At 39.7% G+C, this 11063-nt stretch overlaps 1 protein-coding gene across 4 annotated transcripts; it reads right to left on the minus strand.

The window, feature by feature from the left end:
- Positions 1–522: 522 nt before the first annotated feature.
- Positions 523–11043, minus strand: LOC110966895 (septin-8-A-like). 4 transcript variants are annotated; one of them, XM_022216392.2, is made up of 10 exons: positions 10920–11043; positions 8105–8219; positions 7800–7995; positions 7137–7323; positions 6884–7045; positions 6565–6661; positions 5727–5895; positions 4418–4550; positions 4140–4330; positions 523–1249 (listed from the first exon to the last, which is right to left on the minus strand). In XM_022216392.2, exons 1-10 carry the CDS (start codon positions 10947–10949, stop codon positions 1195–1197), a joined length of 1335 nt encoding a protein of 444 aa, XP_022072084.1. In that variant the 5' UTR covers positions 10950–11043; the 3' UTR covers positions 523–1194. The 4 variants fall into 4 exon arrangements, with proteins under 4 accessions (XP_022072084.1, XP_022072086.1, XP_022072085.2 ...); XM_022216394.2 differs by lacking the exon at positions 10920–11043 and adding an exon at positions 10840–10858; XM_022216393.2 differs by lacking the exons at positions 523–1249; positions 10920–11043 and adding an exon at positions 1256–2271.
- Positions 11044–11063: the final 20 nt, after the last annotated feature.

Below are 11063 nucleotides of genomic sequence, written 5' to 3' on the forward strand. Positions count from 1 at the left end.
ATAAGTCCCGCCCCAAATAAGTAGAAGGACCAATCAAAATCAGAAGGCGGAACATGTCCGAAAATAGAACTACTGCTTTTTCTTATTATGGTATGTAGACGAATTATATTCGGCTAAAATTATTTTCAACAATAACAAATCATCTATAAATACCACGATTTATATAATGTCAGCTGACGCAGTTGCTTTAATAATCAAAATAGCATTCACTAAAGCATAAGCCATGTAAAGATGTATAACATTTTAAGAGGGATAAATCACAGCAAAAAAAAAAAAACAGAACTTTTTCTACAGTTTGCATTAAAGTGTGCAGGCTGTCAATAAAAATTAATGTAAAAAAGCGTTTTCATGGTTCATGTTTTCGCACACAATGCTGTCTCTTCTTTGTACACTGAGGCCTACTGGCAGATTTCTGGAACAATCTAGAAGAAAGATGAACCTGCAGCTCACCATGAACAGTCCTCTGTCAGCTTCTTTGGTCTTTTTTGTCTAAAAGTGCAGTTGTGGAGAGAACAACACACGTTTTCAATAAAGCAACTCTTTATTACATTAGGAATTACAAATCTGCAAGCAGGCCCACACAGACCTACCATATAGATCTACTGACATTAAAAGATTTAATCCTGAATTCTTACACTAGAGTATTTTGTGTAACAACAGAATATATAGTTTTTTGCAGTTAATCAATGAAATACTTCTATCTATATCTTTTAGACACAACATAAGGGCTGGCATGTTAGTATGACAGGGCACTCTTTATGATTATAGATATGATTAAATATAATATTTTTACTATTATTAAGTTAAAGTGCTTCTAAATCACAATATGATTCACAATCATTACAACCTTAAACAGCAACATCATGTCATATATTTCACAGTGTAAATCGTCATCAGTCAGAAATTACAAGCAGAGTATGGCAGATGACACAAGATAGCACAATTAGTACAAAAACATATATTTTGGCAATGGAAAGCTTTTAATATTTGTGGGAATGAGGTTTAGGAGCCATGCAGAGACCATGCTACAGAGCGCTGTTTAAAAGCTTGAAGGACAAAGTTTAGTAGACATGGAAGACTTCAGGCTGACTCACTTCCAAGGACGTTTCATTTCTATAAAATTTGTATTTAACATTGTAAAAAATAATAAACTTGATTGTTAGTCTGTGATCGTTTGATGTGGTAGAAAGTCTTCTAATTCAAATTCCTTCCTGAGGTTAAGGAGCACGCAGATGGAAGACTAAAGAAGCTATGAAAAGGAAAGAGAAACCGTGTCATTTATCTTAAACAAGCAGCAGTCATTAGGGTCATTAGACAAACCTCAGCAACACATGAAATATTAAACATTTAGTGCAAATGTTGATAAAAGCTTAATAAGCATTTTGCCATGTGTCCTGTCTGCTGCCACTGACTGAAGGCAAAAACAAAACTGAAGCTGTATTTAAACAGATAGTGGCTTTAAAGAGCACCATTGTTAATTCATCCTAAGTATCAGATGTGACTGTATGCGCCATGAAGACAACATGAAATGGTTTGAATCTTACAAATGGCCGATGTGATGAAAGTCCAGAACATTGATGAAATCAAAGGAGGATAACTTCAGGTGACAGATGAACTGATGCTCTATTTCTTTTTTCCATATCTTTATTTAAATGTAACTGAGAGCAAAATATTTGCTTACTTCCACACTCACTGAAATTATATTTAATTATGTTCTTTATAACTTTGTATAGAATAGCGTTTACACTATTAAGTTATCTTAGCTCAAAATAACAAAAAAACAATTCTTAATATCTGTATATACATTAAACACTGTTTGTGAATAACTGCAAGTATAAATACACACAAGTGCTTACTGCATGTTAATATATAACACAACCATCAGTTCAGTCAGTAACTGACTTCTATTAAGTCCTGTTAGTGTTTCACTGAGAACCAGAAACTTAAATGTACTACATGAGATGAACACAGATTCATGGCAAGAACATAAAACAACACAAGCTGCGTGATAATGAAAACAGTCCATGGAGCTGTTGTTATGTGTCGAGCACAGTCAGCATTAGGGACAAATTAAATACACTGAGCAAAGCTACCTTTTTGATCCATAAGTACACAGTGGCTCATAGCCGTCACATTGTTCACGCTCACATACGTGCACAGTCAGTCCACACATACAGTGTCAGTACGAAATATCAGACATGACAGTCTCTTTTTCCCATGCTGACGGCAGACACATTCCTGGTTTCCCTGGATGTTTGATCCATAAATCAACTGAAAGGGGAAAAGAAATAAGACAACATATGGCAAAAGGGAAAAATGAAGGACATGAGGCATGGTGCAAATGAAAATAATAAGTGAATGAAACTGGCATGCAGCAGTGTTTAGACTAACTTCTTTAAGCAACTATCTAGTTTTTTCATTTAAGTAGTCAGAATGGCAGCTCAAATTCTTTCTTTGACATTTCAACATTCATATCAAATCTGTTTAAAAAAAACCCTCATTGAAATCAATTTATCTTCATCAGATTTAAACCATAAAAGTATATTTATAGAGACATTTGTTCGTGTGATCACTCAACAGTCGAAACCGACACAGTCTTTAGATCATAACAAACTGACCATGAGTCCACAACTTCCACATAAAAATCAATGTTTTCTATCACTACATTACTTAAGCTGCCTTTTTTTTTTACTGCAGCAGTGAATTTCAGACAAATCTCCACTTATGAACACTTCAGTTTGCAGTTTTGGACACAATCAAAACAGAGAAATTAAACCAGCCGATCATTTGAAAGCAAGTCTGAACAAAAACTTACTTTAAAGAGCCCATATAATGCTTTTAACTTTAGTTAAGTTTGTTATAGAGCCGCTTTTTGCGTATGTAAATGGTCTGCAAACAAAACACAAACCCTACGACAGAAGGAGTTATCGTTTCCTGCAGAAACCCCTGCACCATACCTGCCTGTAATGTCTCAGTTAGAGTACAGGATTTACTTCTTTTGCTTATTCATGCCACCATGTAACACAATTGCCAAAAACACAATAAATCCTTCCTTCAGTCCTCTATTAGTGCCTCACTACAGTTGCTTCTGCTATGACTACAATGTTAGCTGTGCTGCAGCAATTTACAATATGAGGGTAAAAAAGCACAATCAATAAAAGCCTGAACATATTCTCATTCTCAATTTAAAAACCCTGCAACTGTGCATTATATGGGCTCTATAAAGTTCTAGCTTACTCACTTCCTTCACTGGGACAAAGTATAAAAATGTACATTATCTTATTAATTAGCTTGTATGTATGTATTTGTGTATGCAGCTTTTCTTGTATTTTTTAATATGCAAAACTAATTTACTGATTTTTCCTAAAGTATGTTTTAAATAATAAGTAAAAGCATCAAAACATACACAGAAACCTGTTGAAACCACATGTCCAGCCATGTGTGGCATTATGCTGGCTTAATGCCTGTGGCAGTCTTTAACATTTTCACCCACATAGTAGGATGTTAAAGCCAGGACAAGCTACTATTAATAGTGACATTTTCTGAAGAAACAACATATTTGCTTCTGTTTTGCCAATCACTATGACAGCTTTGTGATTATGGATTTTCAAGGCTAATCTTCACTTCAAACTGTGTGTGCGAGCTCTGAGCATACATAATTCAACCTGACAGATAATGTTTCCACCTGCAACAATGATTACAGTTCTACGTGGGATGTCTGAGTATCATCTGTGTTGCACATGGTGTGAGCATCGATGAGACCAGTCGAATGTAAACAGAAGTGCCCCTGCCTGAGATACAGTCTGGCAGGTCAGCCTGCAGAGACATAAGCATCAGGCTGTGTCATGCAAGCTGTGACCCGTCCTACGGTGTCTGGGCACACGGTGTCAGTCTGAATCTGTCCTAGTATCAGTTTCTGAGCCAACATGGCTTCTGGGAAGATAACACTGTGTCATTAATCACATTCTGAGACTCCCCCTTCCAATCAGCTCCACATAAGCTGGCTTAGATAATGCTTGTCCTTTGTGAAAATAATGTATGTGTGACATTTAAAAGATTCTGCTTGAATAGTATTAGAGGTCTTAGTGTTGTTACTGTTTGGTGGCGTTACCGTTTGTGCTGACAACCGCAGTACTTACTTCTTCTTGTCCTTGTCTTTCTTGAACGGCTGCTGTGAGCAGCCTTGAAGCGCTTGTCCCATCAGTGTCTCAGCTGCAACCTTTCTTCTGTTGAAGGCGTTCATCTCCTCTTCCAGTTCTCGTCTTTTCTCTTCCAGATTCTTCTTTTCTTCCTGGTGCATCCGCTTGAGCTGCTCAAACCTCTCATGAAGCTAGAAATGATGATGAGACAGGGTGCAAAGTGAGACATACCAGGTATTATCAATAAGAAGTCCTTTTATGATGATGTAAATTCTCACCTCCTTCTCCTTCTCCTTCAGCTCTGCTTCTGTCTCCTTGACTTTGTTAACAAACATCTGTCTCATTTCTTCCTCTTTGCGCTGAAGTTCAACAAGGAACTCCTTCCTCTTGGCTTCGTACGTCTCCTGAAGGCTGAACATCAAGGTAAAGATGAAATTAAGATGACTTTACTGACCTAAATTGACATGATTAGCATGCAGGAGTTATTTGCACCACCTGCGTGTAACTTTATAATTAACTTAGTTGACCCACTGAGTTATAATGGTAATAATATATATAGTCAACACAGGTGATGGATACAGGCCACAAAAAATGCTATTTATATTTTATATATTATGGAAAGATTTAAAATTATATATGATGAAATAAAATAATATGTCCAAAGTACAAAATGTTTTGATTGAGCTGTGTTACTGATTTTACCTAACAAACAAATTAGCTAAGCAGGACAAACAAATTTATAAACATCTGGTTTAACTCAGTCCTAGGCTCCATTTAATGGATCAAATTAAGCTAATTTCATGAACACAACTTTTCAACACTAAGGACTGGAGTGGATAATCTCTGGAGGAATGTATGAAAGGTCTAAATAAATGATAATCAAATAAATCAACTACATATGATGTTAGTTAAATGATAAAATACACGTTTCCTTTACGCTAAAGTGGAAAGTAAAAAACAAACATTTTTCTTCAGTAAATTAATATATTTATATGTTTGTGTTACTCTTCCATTTATCCTTAACTAGTTACTGTTATTTCTTTTATTAGTTTATTTAACTCACTATTTTCACTTTTTTTTAGCACATGATGAATATCTCCTTTATCCACATTAAATATTTCCCCTTTTCTACCTCATCACATTTCCTATCGTCCTCCTACTTATATGGCAATGAGACAGATGTGTCAATGCATGTCCAGGGGACACTTTGGTCTTGGATATGTCGCTGATGATAGCTGATAAAGTTGTTTGCACTTTGCACAGGTTTAAATTAATGTACTATTACAGTTGTGTAAGAATTAAGGTGTAGTGGGAGGTCACAATAGATTTATGTGGTTGGTTAAAGCATTGACATTTCCCTGAGTGTGACGGAAATCAGCTAGTAGTGTTTTCTTTATGGACACAGACCTGGATGAAATTAGCATTTCAGGGTAAATCTAATAGAATCTGAATTATTTTCAGATGGCACTGATTTACTTACACCTCAGCATATCGTAAAAACATGGATTTTAATGTGCTGTTTATGAATAAAGTTTAGCTGAAATACATTGCCCAGATGCATCACATCAACGCTATCCCTAATTTCACCTGAACGACTGGCTGTCAGGGCCCGTGTCCTTGAAGCCCATCTCTTCCAGCTTGCAGCGACGGTACAGCTCATAGTGCCGAGCGTGTGTTTGCTCCCGGAGATCCTCCATGTTCACACGCAGCAGCATTTCCCTCAGCTTCACGAAATCACAATGGTTTTCATTCTCCACTGGGAAAAAATAGAAGTCCTTTAACCTTCTTGCTTTTGCACTCAAAAAATCTGAAATGATACATCTGTGCTTACTGTGCTCATAAAACCAGAGAATCATGACATTATGTTGACTGAAAAAGAAGTCTCGCCCAGCCAGAGCTACTACCTCCATAGTTCTGGAGAATGGTCTAACTGCATCTCATTATCATTCTGCATTTGGGGAAAACAGTGCTTTGGCTTGTTTGTAGTTCTTTCAGCGATAACAACTGTCTTGTTGGCGCTGTGGCCAGGCTGCTGCAAAATCATTTCAAGGGGGAACATGAAAAAGTTTCTTGCAAACCTGTCCATGATACACGGCAAATATTGCAAACATATTCTTTGAACATATATACGACCATTCACTTTAAGAACCAAGCAGGCCGGCCTTATTGCACGACCCAAATCTTCCTCACAACTTGCCATTTTCGGCATGTAGGTTGTTCGCTCGGAGGTTTGTTGTTGTAGCAGAAGGGAAGGAGAGCGCCGCGTGAGATATTCGGCCAATGGCAAGCTTATACTCACAGTCTCCATCTGGTGAGTCAGACTACCGAAAAACTAATAATAGTTTAGGCAGCAGGCATCTGACTAAACAGCTCCACTGTTTGGGGGACTTTTGTGATGCTTGTCAAATCAATTCAGCAGACTCACCCTGCACGGATCCCCAGGGGTACAGCCTTGCTTTCACCATCTTATTTCCTACTTTAACATCTTCTATGCTTCCAACCACAGCAAATGGAAGATGAGTCTGGAACACACAGGACTGAGATTATTAAAATATGGTTCAAAATATGCTGTTGTCAAATCCAGGATCATCATATTACAAATTTCAATGCTACATTTGTCAAAAGCATAACAATAAGACTGATTTAGGTTAAATTAGTACATGTGATAACAAGCATTACATGCAAAATACATAGTGCACATGTAATTTATCATGTATGTGTGTTTCTGTGTTTCTGTGACTCACGTTCATGGAAGAGTTGATCTCTGCAACAGCCTCATCCTCAGTAGGAAACTGGTAAATCTGCACTCCATTGCTGACCAGCTCACTCATCACCTTGATCTTTAATTTGTCCAGCTCACTCCTGGATACGGTGTCCGCCTTGGCAATAACCGGGATGATGTTCACCTGAATGGAAAACAACGATACGAGTGACACAATGAGGAACCAGAAACTAGAACTGCTGAAAACACGCAGAGCCCTTTGAACGTCTTGTCACCTTGCTGTCCAGTTTCTTCATCGTGACGAGATCGATGGACTTCAGGGAATGTCCGGTGGGGGCGATGAAATAGAGGCAGATGTGGATTCTTGTGTCATGGTAGTTAAATAGGGAACGCTTTATTTTCAGCTCCTCTTCAAGATAGTTTTCAAATTGGGCATCGATATACTCCAGAATGGGTTTGTAGCTGCACAGAAAAAACAGTTGACAAATATAAGCATCTTTATTTTAACCGTACTTGCATGAAATCTAAACTTGACATTGCTTTCCTTGTTGTGTGAGAGACATGTTAATGTCCTGGTTACAAACTCTGTAGTCTTGCAGCCAAGAATGCTAGAGTTTTATGCTTCCTGCTGTTGCAGCACTCAAATGGGTATTGAGGCTGCATTTGCTCTACCAGTCATCCCCTTATTCCCTTTCTTCCCTCACAGTTCACATGCCAACAACAGGGCAGAGCTTATTCTCAGTTCCAAAATCAGAAAGTGTGTTGGCCAAAGTACAAGAGCGAGAAAGGGGGAAATGATTAATAGCTGGCACTGAGCTCACCAAGAGAAATTTCTAGATGTCTTCTAAATGTTTCTTCCTTCGTGCCAGACAGTTTGTTCTACGTTTCCAGTCTGGATGTCATTTAGTCCAACTAAAAGTCACGCCAACAATCTGTACCTTTCTTCTTTGTTGATCTGATCTCCGAACCCTACGGTATGTACGATGGTCAGCTTGAGGTTGACGTTGCTCTCCTGCAGATCATACGTTTGTGGACGCAGCTGGACCTCATGCTCATAGTGGCTGGCTTCCTCGTTTTCAAATGTCGTGTTGAAAAGAGTGTTCATCAGCGTTGACTTGCCAATCCCTGTCTCACCTTGAAAAACGAGACAATGGCACAGAAAGCTGAAAGACGCAATGATGTATTAATGCTCTACCCTCCAAATGAATCCATATTATGATCATAAAAGTAACTTCAGACATACCCACACAGAGGATGTTGAAGCAGAATCCCTGTGCAACCGATTTGCTGACCAGCTGGTCTGGAAGACTGTCGAACCCCACATGGCCTCCGAGCTCCAGGTTTCGCTTTTCTTCGTTCTAAAGCGTGTGGAAACAGGCAGCGTCAAGAATGAGTTGCTTTTCAAAATATGTCACATAGTCACCTGATACCAGGAAATATCCGATGATGAGGTCAAAAACGTCCATCTCTACTTTCAGCGTTCAAACTTTGAAGCATTATTTGCAAATGAGGTCATGTCTCTCTCTTCCACTTACCACCCTGAATAGTCCGATCTATAAAAAGGTTCCGCCTGAATATCACCAGCCAAATTCCTCCAGTACAGACACGCGAGAGAATCACTTGAATTATGCACCACTCATGTCATATTACATCCTGCAAGTCTGTATTATGGAGTTTTTGGATGAGTGCTGAGTACAACAGTAATTGTTTGTTAACTGTAGCACTGCAAATAGTACAGTTCAGTAGAGCTTCAGCTAAATGCTGGCTATTTTCATTATTGATTAGTCTGTTAGTTACTTATTTGAAAGATTGCAACTTTATGCTAGACAAATGATTTAGCAGTTAATTTGTGAAACAAAATGGTTATTTTTTCTGTGGCCTAGCATTGATTAGCTGATTTATGTCAACTTTTTCATGTTTGTAGACTGAAACATCAACATCCTAGTCAGGTGTGGCTCCAAATGACGATGATCAGATAGTGTGGCCAGCACACAGACACTCAACTAGTGACTCTAAAAGGCCACCTCAAAATGCAGCTTTCTTCAAATGTCACAGATGACGAAAGAAAGATGAGAACGTGTTGCTGGCATACTGAATACTGGCATGCTACTTAGGGCCAGAACAAGGCACTTGAATGTCCACAACCTCACTCTTTGTGATCTGAGAAATCAAACAGCATGGTATGTCAGAAAATCTGCCACATGATCACAAACCACATTTTACCACCTGAGCCCACGATCGTCACATTGGTGAAATCGTTTGCAGTCAGCTACAGAGCCTATTGGTAAAATTGTAACCCTTAAACTGTTAAGAATCTTCTGAGGAAAGCTGGTTTGTGATCTCGTCATCCACATCAAAGCCTTTACTGAGCAGCAGAGTGGCCTCGCAATGGTCTCCAGTTGGCAACCACTCATGTTGGTTGGACACTAGCAAGATGGAGGCTGGTCCTTTCCCACTGATGAATCTCATTTTCTGCTGCACAGAGAAAACGGCAGACATTGTGCTTGGCGTCGTACTGTGGAACACGATGCAGATGTCAGTGTTGTACAGAAAGTGATCCACGCAAGGATGAAGAGTGATGGTCTGGGATGAGTCAAGAACATTTTGATGGCAATCTTGATTCCCACCAACACTGAGGTGAAATCTTAACACCCATGGTTATCTGGTCTACTAACGGCCATAATTTCATATTTCAGTGAAACAACATGTCGTCATGTTGCCAGAATATGCTCTGACCTTCTAGCACCTAAAAATGTTCCAGTCCTTCAATGTGGTCACTTTGTAACCTGTGATACTCTGAATGGACATGATCCTGTAACCAAAAATGTCTGTCAGCTTCACCAAGTCCTTTGGGACAACATTCAACAAGAAGTATCGACAACCTCATAACTCTACACTATGCAAATGGTGGACACATTCATTGCTGGCTTGAGATTTCTGGTCTCTGAGACCACTCTCAATCTACCCAAATCCCATTTCCAGTATTGAGTGTTTCATGATGTTGTACGATACCATGCATTGGAACAACAAATACTTACTCTCCTACACTAAAAAGAATGGATAGAATTCAATAATATATTGCACAGTTCGTTTACATTTTTTGTTCAGTTTAGATTGCATGTTGCCCTGGCAACCATGAGAAACCCTCATGCTGTGAGGTTGTTCCTCCTTTACCGGATTCACCCTGGGACCCTGGCATCTTGTAAAAGCCTCAACATGAGGACCAGGATGTGTTTAATACAACAATCATCCGTTTCTACCGCTCTTACACACACACACACACACACACATACACATACACATACACACACACACACACACACACACACACACACACACACACAAAGACCTCTTTATCTGGATGTTATTTCACAGTGTGGGAGGATATCCAAGCTGCTGGCTGCCTTGGTACCCACAACTCCCTTTCTCAGTTAGACAAACACACATTAATTTAACAAAGCGTCACAATGCAACCTGTACACAGGAAGCTGGGCACATGTGCTGTGAAGCTGGGATGGATTTTTAATGAACACATCGCCACAAATTGCACGCTTGGTTGACACGCGCTCGAATTCTCGCTGAGCAAAGCTGAAGGTTGAGGAGCCACTACAGCCACTACTTACAACCAAGACGAAGCTACCACTTAGGTTTATCCTCTTAACTCAGTCATCGCTGCCTGCTGTCCTGTGTTTCATTCAGACTCTCCTCTGTGGACTCAGGACACCTGTCAGAGGTGCTGACGCGGTAAACAGGAAAGTGTTGATGCGCAGGCTCCGTGCTGTTTCATGCTGGATGCTGAAGTGCATTTTTTTTTATCCTCCATGTCTCCAAAGACTGACTCACCAGAACCGACGATGAATTTTTTTGCGCTCGCTCTCATCCCGATTCATTACACACACAACAAGGCTTTCTTTCTCATGAGCGCAGCCCTCCTGCTGCATTCTCCACACATCACCATCACCTTGCTCCGACATACACCTGAATGATCGCCTGCCGCCCTTAATAATTCCCGTTTCTATTCCTCCGAAGCCCGCAGACGGTTGGACCATCGTACTCACTGCGAAAACATCCACCTCACTGGCCGCCATCGTCACAAGTCTCTGTGCGCAGGATTTATCTGCGTTCAGCCAGACCTGCTCTCCACATTACGCAGGGACTTGCTCCTCTCAATATGGCTACTTGGAGGCAACACCCCCTCTGTG

Source organism: Acanthochromis polyacanthus, chromosome 10 (assembly GCF_021347895.1).
Source record: "Acanthochromis polyacanthus isolate Apoly-LR-REF ecotype Palm Island chromosome 10, KAUST_Apoly_ChrSc, whole genome shotgun sequence".
NCBI lineage: Eukaryota > Metazoa > Chordata > Actinopteri > Pomacentridae > Acanthochromis > Acanthochromis polyacanthus.

Coding starts and splice junctions, on each gene's coding strand:
- LOC110966895 (XM_022216392.2), bottom strand. CDS start 10,949: ATGGCGGCCAGTGAGGTGGATGTTTTCGCA. Junction 8,220..10,919: donor GTGAGGTGGATGTTTTCGCA/GTGAGTACGATG, acceptor CACACGCTTTAG/AACGAAGAAAAGCGAAACCT. Junction 4,331..4,417: donor TGAAGGAGAAGGAGAAGGAG/GTGAGAATTTAC, acceptor CATCATTTCTAG/CTTCATGAGAGGTTTGAGCA.